General features: G+C 47.5%; 1 protein-coding gene across 3 annotated transcripts in view; it reads left to right on the top strand.

Moving 5' to 3' along the window:
- The window catches only part of plxna4 (plexin A4), a 240,052-nt gene that overhangs the window by 30,495 nt on the left and 191,962 nt on the right, over positions 1–17,595 (top strand). For all 3 annotated transcript variants that reach the window (XM_031583020.2, XM_012824522.3, XM_031583021.2), the window contains exon 3: positions 1,567–1,749. In XM_031583020.2, the coding sequence (XP_031438880.1) occupies positions 1,567–1,749 (183 nt within the window). The remainder of the gene's footprint in view (positions 1–1,566; positions 1,750–17,595) is intronic.

Genomic DNA, 17,595 nt, shown 5'->3' with positions numbered 1-17,595 from the left:
AGTCTCAGGCAGCAGCATCCAGTCTGTTGAGCCGAGGCCGGGTCTGACAGCAGCATATTTTTAAAGGTCAGACATTTGGAAGAAAGAGGGAGGAGGGAAGAAGAAGCAAAAATGAGCAAAAAAAATAAATAAAAAAGAAGCCCAAGTACTCACGGGGCGGGTCCAGTCCAGTCCAGTCCAATCCAATCTATACTTCCTGTGTCCTTGTGAATCCTTCCTAGTCTGTCTCCGTCTAAAACCCTCACCACTTTGTTTCCTTTGTTTCCCCTATTTATTTCTCTGCGTGGCACATCTTACCCTTCCGCACCGTGAATGAACTTGAACTAAATTGAGTGCTGTCTTTTTTTTTATCGATCAGCCCTATTGCTCATAACCGCCATTTCACCCGGGCGAGCCGTGTCCTCCATTTGCTTAATGAAGGGGCCCCGTGTCTGTGCTCGTGACAAATGGATCGCCGGACAGTCGCATGTAAAGAACTGTCAGCACACGGTTACTGGTCATTTGATTGATCGCATCTCCCAGGAGACTCTCCTTAATGGAACGGACGGAGTAAAAACCAAAGGCTGGTGCTAACCGTCTCGGTTGGCTCGATTATGGGCCCTCATAACATTGACGTGTTTGCATAGTGAAAAACGTACGCACCCTCTCCAGAGTTCGCGGGTGATTAAGATAAACAGGGCCTTTCATAAGGGTTTGGTAATTGACTCCTGATCAGCCAATATGGCCAGTCCCTCCAGCATTCACAAATAAAGGGGCTGTTTATGATTTATTAGATGCCCCAGACGTCGCTCGTCGCAACCCAGGCTGGTCTGAATGTTGAATTTGGCACGCGACGGGGGCCGTAATTATGCGGCTGAATATTAGCACAGCGGACTCTCGCCCTAGCTCTGCACACAGAGCTGGGGGAGCATTATACATTCTGAAAGACTCTAAACACATGAAGTATGGCAATACCAAAAGGCTGTCACGGTTTTATTACCCGAGTTATTCATTGCCCAGTATGCTATTAATCATGTCCAGCTTCAATATAAGTTTGAATCTGAAGTCAGGGCTCAGGAATGATATCATTCGAGATAAGCATAAACAGATGGAGATATTGGTAAGGTATGGCATCATTATATCTTTATCAAAGGCAGTAAATCATTCTATTTTCAATGTCAAATGTGACTCGGTGAGCCATGGATTACGGCACAAATGACATTGCGTCCCGCAACCCAAGCTACTGTATCATAAGGCTTGTTTCAGGAGATGGACTGGCTGATGACATGATGGATGCAGACACATTATTTTCGCATTAGCCGAGTAATTGTTAGTGATGGAAATGTTTTGACAGCTGTAATTTCATTTGGTCTTTTGTAAGATTTGGTTCATCGCATCTGTGCTCCAGTTAAACAAAAGGTATTGGATAAACCCATGGTGTAATATAATTGAGCTGAAATCTCTATCCCCCTTTCAGATGTGGGAAGGTTGGAGCCTTCGAGGTATTACCTTAGTATCACTGTAAAAATATGCCAAGATGAAACATGCAGAAAAGCTTACACTTCCCCTCTCTCCCTTTCTCTTCAGCTCCTCACCATTGATGACAACTTCTGTGGTCTGGATATGAATGCTCCGCTGGGCGTGTCAGAGATGGTGCGCGGGGTTCCGCTCTTCTCCGAGTCCTCCGACAGGATGACGTCCGTCATCGCCTACGTCTACAAGAACCACTCGCTGGCCTTCGTGGGCACAGAAGGAGGCCGCCTCAAAAAGGTAAGACCCCACTCTCTTCTTCCTGCCCTCGTTTCCCCATGGGTGAATGATCACACGCACTGGGTTTGAGTCAGGATGTCTTGATGTACATGGCTAGCCAACGTGACGGTCCTGATGAACAGGTAACAGGAATCCTGGAAAAGAATACGTGTGTGTACCACCAAACAAACATTTGTTTGTTCCGAAGCAATTCCCAGGCAACAGTCAATGTAAATGTTGCAGACCTTTCGTCTAGGTCAGAAGGTTAGATTTAGAGAATCCCCAGACTCAGGTGCGCCGTCTTTGGCTGTGTCTTTCTTTTTTCTGCATGCTGTAAGTTGCAGAGACCCTGGCAGGGTTAGAGCTCGATGGCCCAGACCCAGGCCCAGGCCTCATCCGCCTGCTTATTCTCCCTGGCGAGGCAGCCTCCAGCCCGGGGTAATTGGATGATTCGGTGTGAGGGACTTTGGGCCCGCTGTCCTATCCTCACACTGTGCCTGTGAGAGCCGTGTCTGAGACTAATCAGAAGGGCAGTCAGGCGGCATGTTGTGGGAGAAAACAGCGTAGAAAATACAGCGAGCGAGAGAGAGGGAGAGCAAGAGAGAGAGAGAGAGAGAGAGAGAGGGAGAGAGAGCGAGAGAGAGGGAGAGAGAGCGAGAGAGAGTGGGAGAGAGAAGGAGAGAATGTGAGCGAGTGAGAGAGTGCGAGTAAGCCTTTCCATCTCTCCTCCTCAAGTGCTTTTTTTCCTTCAGGGATTTGATGTGGAGGGTGGACCAAACTTTGCCAACAGGCAGGATTCCAATTGAACACATTGCTGTTGATATCGTGCTGCCGGCTTTTTTTTTTTTGTCATTCAATGTCGGTGTGTGGGTGAGGCAGTCAAAGCCGTTTCCATGCCCTGGAGTCACGGCTGGCTTTTGAAGAATGTGACCGAGTCATGTTTGGAAAGGTGTCTCATCGAATCAGACTGCATTTGGACACAAAACCAGCATCTCAGCACATTCCTGCGTTCCCCTGAACAGACAGTGGATATAAAGAAGCCGTGTTTACAACCAAACGTTTTGTTGAGATCTATTTTTTAAGTCTCCCTTTTTGTACCTTCATGTTCACTCCCAGAACTACCTCACTCCCAATGAATTGGTACAAGCAGCATATCACAGGCGCTAATCAGAAACCACATCATCAAACGCAGAGACATGCAGATGGCATATCGACGTGTGCCGAAAGCTCCTTTAAGGCTCCATTTAGATGATGACAGATCCCCTTAACGGGAAGCAGCAGCAGTGCATGATGTCACCACTAGCAATACAAAACAAGACAATAAAGACGCCACACACAGTGCCACTAGTCTGATGCTTTACGGCCTTCCTTAATGGATAGTGATTTACGGAGCTGCCGGAACGCCATGTTTACTTTGTTATTTAGTGTCTGGTGGCTAGCGTGCCGCTAGAAGTAAATATTAGCGTTAGCATCTCCGCTACGGTTTATGTGAGGGCATGAGATATAAACGGTTCGAACAAACCTCGGGCGGTGTTTATGAAATCAGTTCGCCCTTGTTGGTGTTTTTGAAGTCATTCAGCCAAGATAGCATGACGTTTAAAGTGAAGGTCAAATGCTGGCTCCCACCTGTCTAGCTTCTGGGACAGAGACTTATTTTTTTTCTAGCAGGGTGAGTCTTTGTCCTGTTCTCAGGTCTTTCTGTCAAGCGCTGCAGTTTGGGAGGTGGAGGTGTGTGTTTGAGCAGATGTTGGCCTACTCAGCATGGCCTGAAAAAGCTGTTCTCTTCCCCCTGCTGACTGCTAATCAGTGATGACTTGATAGGTGAGGACAACAATGCCAGAATTCTCCGCCAAACATATTACTCAAGCACTCCTGAGGTATTGCATTCGATAAGCTCTACAGTGGGACGTGTGGGAGTAGGGTGTGTGTGAGTGTCTTTACCTGTGTGTGTGTGTGTGTGTGTGTGTGTGTGTGTGTGTGTGTGTGTGTGTGTGTGTGTGTGTGTTTTTGTGTATGTGTTCACGTGTGTGTGTGTGTTTTACGTGTCTATGTGTGTGATGGGCATCTGATGGCATCCCTCCTGAGATGGAAGCACATCTGCGTGTTCCCCTCACATGCTCGTCAGCACAAACGGCAAAGTCCTGCTGGAGAAGTGAAACTGCAGCGTCTGCTCTGACGACCGCCATGCCCCGCCGCGCTGTGGCTAACCCTTGTGCCAGATGTGGTTTTAGCACACACGTCTTCTTTTTTTACCCTCTTTTTTCTGTCCCTCTGTTTGGCTGTCCACCTCCCTCTCTCCCTCTCCCTCACATGTTTTCTTGCGCGGATCGATGGTCACGGTCTCAGAAAAGCCATCCCGTTCTCTTTTATGCAGCTTGTCATTGCCCCTACTGGTAAGGCACACAGAGTTTAGCATGTTTTCCTTCTCTCTCTTTTTCTTCCTTGTTTGTCTCTCTCTCCTCTTGTTCCTTGATTTCTCTCTCTCTCTCTCTCTGCAGCTCAGTTCAGCAGCATCCAGCATCCCAGTTCTCATTTGGCAAGAGCCCCATTTCTTTCTCTCTCTCTCTCTCTCTCTTTTTCCCCCCACCTTTAAGCTTTTCATTAGGCTTCTCCCACCATATAATGAATGGGCCATATGGCCAATGTCTTTATTCCCTGTTCTGGCGAGGGCTTGCTCTTCTGAAAAGAGAGAGAGATAGAGAGACTGACAGAGACAGAGAGAGCGGGAGCAAGGGAGCGAGAGAGAGAGAGAGAGAGAGAGAGAGGCAATATTAAACCTATTAATTGCGGTCAGCATCACAGTGTCAAGCCAAGGGTAAAGTTGTGCTCCTCGCTGGCTTCGACCCTTAATCCTGATGGCTGCTCACCGGGGTGGACAGAGCTGGACCTGTGAGCAGGAGGGGTGGGGGCCGGGGGGCTCTTTTGAGGACGCCCCGCAGAGGCGATAATGCATCTGCCACACACACACACACACACACACACACAGCCCGGCTCCGGAGGGAGAGCCGCAGTTCGCTCAATACGATAAGCGAGTGAGTGAGTGAGCAGTGGCTAACCTTGAGTGCAGGACGCTTGGCCGATGGGGTCCTGGCAGGAAGTGGTGGGTGAAGATGGAAGGATGGAAAGGTTGTGTGTGTGTGTGTGTGTGTGTGTGTGTGTGTGTGTGTGTGTGTGCGATGCATGTGTGTATGTGTGTCTGTCTGTCTACATGTGCAGTGGTGTGAGCATGTCCATTTATGTGTGGTCAACCATATAGCAATGACCATTTCGAGGAAGAGAGAGCGAGAGAGAAAGAGAGAGAGGGAAGGAGAGCGAGAGATAGACAGAGTGCTGCTAGTGGCAGGTGCTTGTTGGATCATTGGAGAAATCGGCAGTTCAAAGGCCAGCCTCTCAAAAATGGGGCGATTGGGAGAGATGGGCTTTTGGGAGGGGTGAAGGGGGAGACGGCAGGGTGCTGGAGGAGATTGTTGGTTGTCAGGGTAGATGAGAGGAGGGAAATGGGTCAATTTTTCTGTGAATGGCTAATGTTTGTTTGGCAGGAAAAAAGGTCAAGCTATCCTTCAGCTGTCTCTCACTCACTCACTCCCTCCCTCCTCTCTCTCTCTCTTTCTCTCTCAACCACAAGCACACACTCAACAAGCTCTTCTTCATGTGAATGTGTTTTAATACCGGTGTGTGCATGTGGGCTTGGCTACTGTACGGCACCTGTGATTCGGTACTGAGAATGTGACGTATGGCGATAATGTGGTCTCGCCGGGACCCTGCGACACACACATACACATGCAGATTATTGAAATGGTGCGATGGAGAGCCGAGGCCACTGGAGCAGGGGATTAACTGCTGGGAGTTAATGATGAAATATGCCGCAGGACGCCGGCCGCTTTTGTGAGCGGCAAAGGGGCGGGGAGTGGCGTGTGTGTGTCTGTGTTTGTGTATTTGTGTGTGTGTGTATGTGTATGTGTGTGTGTGTGTGTGTGTGTGCATGTCACCTCACGTGTGTTTTTGTGTGCAGTAAGGCTGATGTGCTTTATCTTTCTCACTGCAGCTGCTTATGATAAACAGCAGGCACGCTTGGGGAGGGGTCCGCCTTCACACTGCTCTAAAGCAGGAATGGAGATGCACTGACCTCCCCCTTAGAAAGGCTTTATGGGTAACAGCGGCCGCCTGGGTGCACGGCACGTTCTGGCTCTCTGCCGGAGAGACGCGGGGTATAGCCGCTGCCTCTGGTGTTGACTGCGACTGAGCCGCGCCGCGCCGGAGAAGGGATGGATGGAAGCGTTGCCATGACAGCAATGAGAGCTCAAGTCTACCTGGTCCTTCCTGGGGATCTATCTATCTATCTATCTATCTATTGGTTTATCTATTTATCTGGTTTATTTCTCTTCCTATCCCTCTATCTATCTCTTGTAATAGACAGAGGTTGACAGAGGTTACCATGTTTGAAAGAGAGAGGAGACACAGAGTGAGAGAGAGCATCCTCCACTCTTTCATCAGTCTAAAATGGCAGTAGGTGAAGAAAGGAAAGGATGAAAGCTGATTGGAGATGAAGGAGAGGTGAGGAGGGCCTTAGAACAGACGTGCATGTGTGTGGGTGTTTAGAACAGACCTGTGTGTGGGGGGAGTGTGTGCTCATAAAGGTTATTCATTGTGTTGTGTGGATACGTGCATGATGCTTTAAAAAAATACTTTTTTCCACCAACCCTTTCGTAATTCATAATTGATGAAGGCCCCAGCAGCTTGGCGAGGGTGATAGTGCATAACTCGGACTCGTGCCATCACAAACGTGACACAAAGGCTCCAGCGTGGCCGGGGATTGTGGGATTTGTAGTTGTAAGCCACACGCTGCTCAGGCACATTATTTTCAGATGTAAGACCTGAAAACCCCACCACTTGCAAACCGGCCAGGAAAGTTGTTTGACCTTCCTTCCAAAAACCAAGCCCAATTAGCAATTCAACATTCATTTTTCATTTTGCCAAACGTTTTGACGAAAAAATGAAAAATCCCCATTTCGTGAGCGATGGAAATTAGATCTCCAAAGCTGGCAGAGAACAGGAGATGAGAAGAGGAGGATAGAGAGAGAGAAAGAGAGAGAAAGAGAGAGAGAGAGAGTGCTTTCTTTCTATTTATGCAGCCCATTCATAAGAATAAGTATCTGTGAAGGCTTATTCATCCGTGGATGATTTGAGAGCCTGGTCTCTACAGAGTGGAGGGGAGTTGAGGGAAAGGATGTTAAAGCTCCTGGCTGCCGATAGGTGTAGTCAAAATGGCTGCAGATGACGGGTGTGGAGTTGAAAGTGGCTGGTGGAGAATGCCAGGAGAGTGTGTGTAAAAGCATTTGTGCACATTGATTACTATGATGATGGTGGGGAGTTTTTTTGCTCTTGTAGTTGTGCATGGGCTGATGGATTGTAGTATATTGGAGTATGCTAGAGGATGCTTTGTGTATGTTTGTGTGGTGAGTGTGTGTGTGTGTGTGTGTGTGTGTGCGTGCGTGTGTGTGCGTGTGTGTGTGCGTGTGTGTGTGTGTGTGTGTGTCCTTGTGAATGTCACTCTGTTCAGCTGAAGTTTGAGCATTTGGTGTTGAGCTGATGCCATTTCTGTATGAGCGTCATTCTGTCTGTGTTTACAGTGTGGTGTGTGCAGTGCTTCTGGAATGGGAGCATGGATAACCATTTGCATTTATGTGTGTGTGAGTGTGAGTGTGTGTGTGTTTGTGTGTGTGTGTGTGTGTGTGTGTGTGTGTGTGTGTCTGTGTCTGTGTCTGTGTCTGTGTGTGTGTGTGTGTGTGTGTGTGAGTGTGTGTGTGTGTTGCAAGAATGAGCTAAGAATTGAGATGCAGTCTGATAGAAGACAGAAGCAAAGCAACACACACACACACAGCACACACACACACACACACACACACACACACACTGACACCATACAGCTGTTCATATCGCTGCTGCAGCATCCACCCTTCTGTATCCGGCTTCTTTTCTCCCAGTCATAATTAGCATGTCTGTGTGTGTGTGGCTGTGCCTCCCACAGAACTGGCAGCTTCTTCCTCCTCTGTTTACAAGGGAGCCCATTGAAGGGTTATGAGGCAGCCTAGTCTCCTTTTTAAGCGGTTGTAAACAGACCATTAAAAATGCCATAAACCCACAGAGTGCCCTGGAAGGGACTGCCCCCTTGGATGGTCAGCCATCTCTCCTACCAAATGTGAAATTGTTAATCTGACATGCAACAGTTTTCCTCATAGACACTGGCAGGTGTACCGATATTTCTGTATAACGGGACGACTATGCAGTAGATTCGGCAAAAATGTTGAATCACTGTTTATTGAGCAACCGTAGTTAATAGAAAAGAAAAGTCGCCCATCATACTGGCTGCAGGCTACTACAGTACAAAATAACCTCTCATCTGGAGAACTAGCAAGCTAGCAAGCATAGAATCAGAAACAGCTAGCAAGCTAAAGGAAGGGTATTTTGGAATCTTGAATGTAATTTTGAATAGAATCAATTGTAACCAAGTAAACTGGCCAACATTTCAAGAAAGTAGCACTACACACTAAACAGGTTGGCTTCTTTTTCAAATTGAACCAAATCTTTCCTTTGTGTGCTATACATGCATGCCTGAATACATGTGTGGCAACCGGGGTATAAGTGGGATAACGGCCTTCAAGGGGTCCCGTTACACACAGAAGTGGTTATCCTGACCATCACCCTACATTACTTGAGTGCCACCAACTTACCTACCTGAGCTAAACTGTCCATTAAAACATTACCTTTTACTTGTGGAGCTTTCTGACTGAGTGTGATATGGCAGGTGCATCAATGCCTTTTCCTTGTGTTTAAAAAAAATTAAAAATAAACACTCCTCGAGCCCTTCAGTCAGGGTCTTTCTTTATTGGAAATCTTTGTGGTGTGGACTCTTCTAGAGTCTCGGCTAGCGGCTCCCATCAGCCAAAGCTGCCTGTGTCTGTGGAAGCTTTCGTTCACTCTCTTCATCCTACAGCCATTCTACAGCCTGCCTTCCTCAGTTTAGCAAAGAGGGGGGTTGGTCAGCCTTGGCAAAATGGAGCACATGTCACTGTGTAGATATACCAGATTAGCAAGAGTGAGAATCTCCTCAGTTTCTTCTTTCCGCCTTTGTGGTCTCACACATTTGTCTGAGCTGGCCATCCAGAGTTTTACCCAGATCATTTATTCCATCAGAGGCCAACTCAGATTTCTTCAGGCTTACAGGCAAGCCTTGCAGAACTTCTCTCTCTCTTTCTCTCTTTCTCTCTCTCTCTCTCTCTCTCTCTCTCTCTCTCTCTGAGGCATCTGAGAATTCAGATAGCACCACGAGAGGACATCTTGTACACAGAAATATACACCTTCCTTCCTGCTACTTTCCCTTGAGGCAATTTTGATCATTAGGATGGATTTCCCTTTAGCAAAGGGATTACCATAGCAACATTACAGCTACGCTATACACAGTAATACATATTATAGTATATACATCTAATGCTTAGAGTCATCACACTCACACTCAGATCGGTACCTTTGTCTCTACAGTGGTTTTAATTGACTGTCACCCACTGCTAGGCTATTAGGGCTGCTTTGTGGATAGATGCAGTGGGAGGGTGTGTGGGTGTGTGTGTGTGTGTGGGTGTCTGTATGTGTGTGTGTGTGAGCTGGGTCAAGGGAAAAAACAGACAGCGGTGGGTTTTTGTGTGGAGGGAATTGAGGAGCCTTGAGCCGGCAGCAGCAGCAGCACTGCAGAACAATAAGAGCGCCACAGTCTGCGTCATTAATCACAGCGTGCCAGCCAGGCTGCAGCAGAACACACACACACACACTCGCAGGGACAGTCACACATACAGACACTCACACACATACACGCACAAACACACACACATGTGCACATACACAGACACCCACACATACATATACACACAGACCTACATACATGCGCACACACACACACACACACACACACACCCATACATGCATTTGAATTTTGTTGATAGCAACTGCAGATCTCTCTCCGCAGATTTCTTTTCCCCTTCGTTAATCTTTTGATGCAAATAACACAATAAGGGGGAGAGGGAAGCAGCATGAAAGTGCAGATACATGCCATGTATCTCACCACTATATACTATATCTCGCCACTGCTTTGTCATCCAAGTGTATAATTTCACATCATTTTGCTCATAATCTTACCTCCCTATCTTCTTGTGAATCACACCATTGACTGAGATTGCTTAGGTAATTACACAAGCAATTCACATTCAGTAATTTGGAGTAAAGCTCCACTGATGCCTACTGATGTAATCATTATGGACTACGTACCATAGTATTTTTTATTTTTGTGCATGTGTGTGTGTGAGTGTGTGTGTGTGTGCATGAGTGAGAGTGTGTATGTGCATGTGTGAGAGTGAGTGAGTGAGTGTGTGTGTGTGTGTGTGTGTGTGTGTGTGTGTGTGTGTGTGTGTATGTATGATTGAATGTGTGTGTAATAAAGGCTGCCTGATGTTGAGAGGCTTCTCCAGCCCAGCCTGTCCATGTCTGAAGCCTTCAGTGACTGATTGGAATCAGACGCCTTCGCCGCCGCCGTTACTGTGCCGCTCTTTTCAGACAAAGAAGAACTGCTTGACTCTCCACTAATTACTCTGTGTACTAGACTGTGAACATTCCCTCTCTCTCGCTCTCTCTTCCTCAAACATTTAATTAAAAGCAAAGTTGATCGTCTTTAATTAAACAGTACGGTGGAGTTTATTCAAATTCGTTTTTCGGCGACTGAAAAACTTGCATTGTTTTAATTAGTCCTCAAAGTGTTCTTTTGTTACATGTGGCTGATGACAGGCTGATTTTTATTTGACATCTGTGTGTGTGTGTGTGTGTGTGTGTGTGTGTTCTTCAAAAGATCTTTCAAACAGATGTGATTGAAAGGATAAAAAAATCACCCCCTTTGCCACAAGCCCCAAAATCCTTGTCTTCCAATTCAATTCCCCGCTATCTGAATATTCAATACATCGTTGACAGTCAAGGACTCTAGTTTCTAGTCTCAGGTGCACACACACACGTTACTAATGTCTGAAATTGCTCTCAGGTGCTTTCTCTTAGAATCACTCACACCAGACATTGTAGCAGTCACACTTAGAAGCTGCTTTGCAACCTCTCTGTAATCACATGTCAATTGATACCTACTGAGTCCTATTAGCTCCTGTAGTCATATCCTGGTTGTTGCACTGAAAGCAGAGCTTCTAGAGCTGAGTGTCTAACTGCGGACGGTGTATATTTCAAAAGCATCCTAACCCGTTTGGATTATTTTACTGTCTTGTCTGTTTGCCCAGTCCTCTCAGTGGTCCTTTCTCTTTTTCTACCTCCCTCTCTCTTTCCATGTCCTACTCTCACTCTCTCTCTCTCTCTCTCTCTCGCTCTCACTCTCACTCTCACTCTCTCCCACTCTCACTCTCACTGATTTATGGGCCTCAGTCCACAGATGTCACTGTAACAGTAGAGGATGTACTGCAGGTGAGGCTCCCTCAGCCAATCACGTTGCTCGGCTGGGTCTCCAGGGGTGACCGGCTCGACTCACTGCAGCAAAAAGCAGGAAAATGGGCTCCTTTACAACTGGGTCACTCATTCTCTCCCAGAGACAATGAAGGCAGTGGGAACAGCAGTCTAGTAAAGGTGTATGGAACTGTGAAGGACAGTGTGTATATATGTGTGTGTGTGGTAGGAAGTTTATGTGTGTGTGTGTGTGTGTGTGTTGGCATAAAGACTTCTAAACAGTGTGTGTTCAGTGGTGTGTTTGGGAGATGCGGCTCCTTGTTCCAGTGAGGTTTATAAAAGGACCAAATGTGGCATGTCGTAGAGGCAGGTGTAGCCACAGCCGCTGTGCTTCGAGAGACGCTGAAGTGATGCAGAAATTAGCACCTCCATTCTTCCTGCTCTTCCTCTCTCGCTCGCTCGCTCTTTCTCATTTGCTATCCGTTCTTCCTCAACACTGCCACCACACAAACCTTAATAAGTGGATTTTTATCTTGGCTTCGCTGTCTCCCCCCAAAGGAGACTGTTTTTTTTGCCACTAACACAGAAAGGTAATTATGGATCTGTGGGAGAAACGGTTTGTGATGGTTTGCTCATTAAAGGGAATGTTCTATGGTGTGTGTGTGTGTGTGTGTGTTTGTGTGTGTGTGTGTGTGTGTGTGTGTGTGAGTGTGTGTGTTTGTGTGTGAGGGAAAGAGAGATGGAAAAAGAGAGAGAGATTGCCTGTCATGTTCTGTCTTTCCCTAACTTTGTGCATGCGCGCACGTGTGTGTGTGAGAGAGAGAGAGAGAGAGAGAGAGAGACAGAAAGAGAGAGAGAGGAAGAGAGCAAGAGAGAGATGGCCTGTCATGTCTTTCTGTGTGTGTCTGTGTGTGCTTGATACAGTGTGCCAACTGCCACAGTGTGTGTGCGTGAGCGAGAGGCAGTGACCTCTTCTAACCTGTGGAGTGTTAATGTGCCTTCTGTGGCTGGAACCTGGAGGCAGGGCAGAGGGTCTGGTGATTTTGCCCATTAGAGAACCGTACCAGTGACATGGCCTGGGTGTCAGCTGTCTACACACACTCACACACACACACACACACACACACACACACACACACACACACACACACACACACACACACACACACACACACACACACACACAGAAAACCACACTCCCCCAGAGGAGGGGTGGGTTAGAGGAGGAATCTCATTTCCACTAACTGGCAGGATTGAAACAGGGCTACATTCACCCAAGACATTCATAGTCTCTCACACACACACACACACACACACACACACACACACACACACACACACACACACACACACACACACTTCCCCACCTTATCACTGTTGCCTCTGCCAAAATTGTTTCTCCAGAATAACCAAACGATTTGCCCTCCTTGTTTATTGTACCACTTTTCCCTGCTTTTTCCAAGAATGTATTTGGGCAGCAGTGACAAGGTAGTCACACACCGAAAGCAACCCCTCTCTCATTTTGTTTTCTGGATATTATCTTGATATTCGCTGGCACTCGTGAACAGTCTGCCAGCCTCCACTGATGTCTTCAGCCCCCTGCAATGGCATCCAGTTTTTTTTTTTTAAACCAGTGCCTCACACCCCTCCCTCTGTTTTCTGCCAGTCCTTTTCATTTTCGTCGTCCAGGCAGGGAGAACACTCCATTAATTGTTGTTGGGGCTAGCGTCGGGCCTGTGGCCAGCCAACGGTAATGCATCTAAAAGACCCCCACATCCACTGTCAGGACAAAGAGCCCTCTGAGGGGGGAGGCGACAGCGTCCCCCGTACCCCCCCACCGACTTACGCCCCGGACGCCCTGGCAGATCAGTCCCATCTCTCTCTCCCTCTCTCACCCACTCTCTCTTTCTCTCTCTCTCCCTCTCTCTCTCTCTCTTGGCCTGCTTGGTATTCAGGGGACCTCTGGAACTGGAAGTCGTGTCGCTGTTTTAAAGGAGACACAGAAGAAACAGAGTTGCCATTATTTATTTATTTATTTGTTTTCAGTTTTTTTTTTTAACGTTGCGATTTGGGCCTTGAATGGGAAAACAAAATGAGTCTTTGATGCAGGAGGGCTCCTCTGCTGACGCTGGCAGGCGTCGCTGTCACAAAGGGGCCAGGGGAAAAGTGGATACGAGGGAGAGGGAGAGAGAGAGGGAGAGAGAGAGGGAGAGAGAGAGGGAGAGAGAGGGAGAGAGAGAGAGGGAGGGAGGGAGGGATAGAGGGATAGAGAACAAGACGCAGTGGCCTTTTCTACACGGCTGTCCCCCCGGAACAAAAAGAAAAGCAGCTATAGAAGAAAATGGGCTAGAAAAAGACTTGTCAAATGAATTTAGGTGTGTTTAATTTGCGCCGCAGCCCCAGTGACTCCCGCCGCTGCGTCCAGGAGCACGCTAACTGAAAGCGGAACGCCTGGGAAGAATACACGGTGGGGAAATAGGGCTTTTTTTTTACAGCGAGTGGCAGCGCTTGCCATGGAGGCCTCCTTCCCTCTCCTCCTCGCTTCTCTTCCCCGTATCTCTCCATCTGTCAGTCCTGAGGAGCTCTTAAGCTCCTCGCTTCACTCAAGCAGAATCACTAAAGATGGATCTAGGTTATCAGGGACCCTGAACTTTTACTCAGAAACAAAAAAAAAATCTTTACTTTGTTGATAGTGAATTGCATGTTGGCACAATGCATCTTTTTTTTGAAAGAAAGATGTAATCGTTCCTTTTTTTTGGTCATTGATTCCCTCTCTCCCTCTCTCTCTGTAACCTGGCCTTGATTCTGCCTCGGGTCTTGGCATCGTGGGAGTTGGAGTTTGAAGGACACTGCGCTGTTTTCATTTTTTTTTATGTGTCACGTGTCTTTTCTTTTTACGCTTCAGGAAAAGCACAAGACTGCTGAGTAGTGCGCGGGTCCCCTGAGACGGCGTGTGCCAGCGTGTGCACTGTGTATGCAATCAGCCCCACACTTTCATTAGGCCCGCCGCCACGCGCTAGATGACTGTGCAAAAACGCCTCAGTCACAAACACTCAGCATCTCAGTGAGAGATGGGTGTGTGTGTGTGTGTGTGTGTGTGTGTGAGGGAGGGGGGGTACAGGGTATGGGGGAAAGTAACAGGAGCAATGCCCTTTTAAACTCATTATCAAAAGCTCCACCAGAACATTTCTGCTTTCCGCTCTCCTCCCGTACCGCCTCTCTCTCTCCCTCTCCCTCCCTCTCTCTCTCTCTCTCTCTTTCTCTCTCTCTCTCTCTCTTTCACTCTCTATGTCATTGCCATGAAAAGCGTCATTTGCTTTGCTACTCTTTTAATCTGCTCTTGTTAGGCCATTACGGGTGTTTGGAGTCAGATGGCTCAGTCTGTGGCCTTAGCAAACCAAGCACTTCCATGTTGGTTTGGACATGCTAATGTGGTTTCCTGCTCTGCTGCCCACACACACAACATCTTATTCTGTCTTCAGAGTAACAAATGGTATGGTTTTCTATAGTATAGAATAATGTCCAATAGGATGACATAGTATAGTATAGTTTAGCATAGTATAGTATAGTATAGTAAAGTATAGTATAGTGTAGTTTGGTATAGTATAGCATAGCATAGCATAGCATAGCATAGTACAGTATAGTATAGTATAGTGTAGTATAAAGGTTCTTATATACTGTATGTTAATATATATTGTAGTGTAGATCATATGAAATCTGTGAGAGGTATAGGAATAGGGAAATGAGGTGTATAGTGATATACGTCAGTTGGAATGCCCTTTGTTTTGTTTGGGTCTTGAGGCTGAGAGTTGGGAGTGTGAGCTCGGTGCAGGTGCTGGAACAGGTGAAGCAGGACTCCTGGCAGACCAAAAGGAGGGGGTGAGCTTCTTACCATACAGCCTCATAAATAGACATGTCAGCCCCCTCCCACACACACACACACACACAAAAACACACACACACACACACACACACACACACACACACACACACACACACACACACACACAGACACACTCAGACACACTCAGCTCTGTGGGTGAAGGAGGAAGTGCCCAGAATGCTCACTCTTACTTCCAAGTCCCTGTTACAGCAAGGTCACAAGATACCCCCCCTCCACCACCCCCCCCACTTCAACAACCTCGCTGCACGCCTGTCGACAGAAGTGACAGGCACACTGCTGGTCACACAGAGGTGGCTCTCATTTCTGTGAGCTGTGTGGTGAAAATAACCTTCTCCCCCTCCTCCTCCTCCTCTTCCTTTCCTTTTTCCTTTCAACCATGATACTCACTCCATCCCTGTCCTCGCCTGATGGTTCATTAATATTTGATGCCATGTTTGGGCTGGACAGTCAGCTGTGTTAGACCCAGGCAGCCTCCACCTGTCTGGGTGGGAGAGAGAGAGAGGCGATGTCGTTAAGACTTGGTCTGTACACAAAGCCCTCAGTCCCTTGAAGATCTGAGACGGACTTATTTATCATAAATGGTCAATTACCGAGAGAGACTTCCGCTTGCTCGGATGAGTCCTGTCCTTGTTTACCCACCTTGTTGTACTATCTCTACTCCCATGTGTGAAACAGAGACACGTATCCGTCACAGTCCCTGAGCTTTGGGCTGCACTGAAGGATTATGGGATGTTGGAGTACTGGAGGAGGGGTTTTCCTATTTGAGAAGCCTTGTTGCAGTGGTGCTCCAGGCTCCTCCCTGAGACTGGTTTTCTCTCCTTTTCTCTCTCTCTCTCTCTCTCTTTAGCTCCTTCATTCTCTTCTTCTCATTAATTAGCGTTAACCTCCCTCACACGTGGCCCGAAGCGAGGGGTTTTTGCGGCTGCCGGTGTGGTTTTAGCAAAGTGCTTCTCCGCGGAAGGGGCCAGTCCGTGCCCTCGGAATTTTCCAAATTTCCGCAAATGTCCTCCCGTCGGGGCTGAGACATGCATAATTGATTTTGGGAGGAGGGTTTGAAATCATGATCGTGGGGTGGAGAGGACAATGAAGAAGAAATGTGCTCACTGACTCGAGTGGCTATTTGTAGTTGTCAGGCAGAGGAAGAGGAGGCCTAAAGCGCTGTGTGTGTGTGTGTGTGTGTGTGTGTGTGTGTGTCTGTGTCTGTGTCTGTGTCTGTGTGTGTGTGTGTGTGTGTGTGTGTGTGTGTGCAGCGCCACAGCAACAAACAAAAAAACCTGACTGCTTATGTCCCTTGATGACCCGACTCTTGTAGCCCAACAATGACACCATCTGCAGAGACGAGACAACCCAAATTGTTTCCACACCGCCTCCATTTGTGGTGACTCACGCGTTGTGTGATTGTGAATCCGTTCACACAAAAAAAACACAGCGTCTGCCAGCTTCCCGTCGGATGACGTTACCTCCCTGGCATCGCATGTGTTGGAAACCCAAGAGCGTCCTACACTGCATTGTGTCATTTTTATGAAATGTTCTCCGTGTTTCACAGTGGAAGGTATCTGTTTCTACACATTCCACAGGGCCCCGATCGATTGGAGCAGATCCATTGCAATGAAATTCTGTGCTTTCCCTGAGCTCGATGCTAATAAAATGGATGTTTTACACTCCATTCCTATCATCTGCTCTCTGTCCTATGCTGACATACTCGCTCCTTTCTCGTACTTCATCCTCAAACCTTTTTATCCTCTTTTATCCTCTCCTAATAGCTTTCACCTCTAAGATGTTTCATTTTTAACTGAGCGATGTTGTTTCCCTTGTGTTGGTCTTTCCTGTTAAGCCCCCACCATGTTAGTAGTTTTGTGAGCTGCTCCGGCGACAGCAAACAAACGCAGCATTTTGAAAGATGAGTCCCGCTGCCACTAGCTAATTGAGGTGGAGTGGGGGGGCTATTTATAAAGCAGAGGCTTCCTGTGCGCACTGACCTGTCAGCACGCTCCCACCTGTCTAAGAGTATTGATTCTGCTGTCCTTTTTCCAGAGGCCCAGCAAAGGTGATGGTGTGACCTTCCTACCTGATCCATTAGGGGTATTACAATTCAATCCAATCTTCTGCAGCCACCGCCATTACCCTGCTGTATTCACACACACGCACATGCATACACACACACAAACACGCACATACTATGCACTTAGAAGTGTGGTGTTCCCAACACTCTGGTGCCCACTTACAATATCAACTCCCGGCTGTAGAGAATGGCCGACGAACTGCAGTGATTGATATCAATCAAATCTAAATCTAGATGCCTGCTCACAGTGGTGAATAGGGAGTGATTGAATCAATTGCTGTTCCCCCTGGGCTCTGGGAAAAAGAAGTCCAAACTTCAGAGGAGGGAGGTAAAAGTAGAAAAAATAGTGCCCCCTCCCCCCCCACACACACATATGCCACAGTGGTGATTTTGATTGGCATCTGCCACGACTCGTGTTTCC

Source organism: Clupea harengus, chromosome 16, assembly GCF_900700415.2.
Source record: "Clupea harengus chromosome 16, Ch_v2.0.2, whole genome shotgun sequence".
Lineage (NCBI taxonomy): Eukaryota > Metazoa > Chordata > Actinopteri > Clupeiformes > Clupeidae > Clupea > Clupea harengus.
This window is presented reverse-complemented; position numbering and strand designations above follow the sequence as displayed.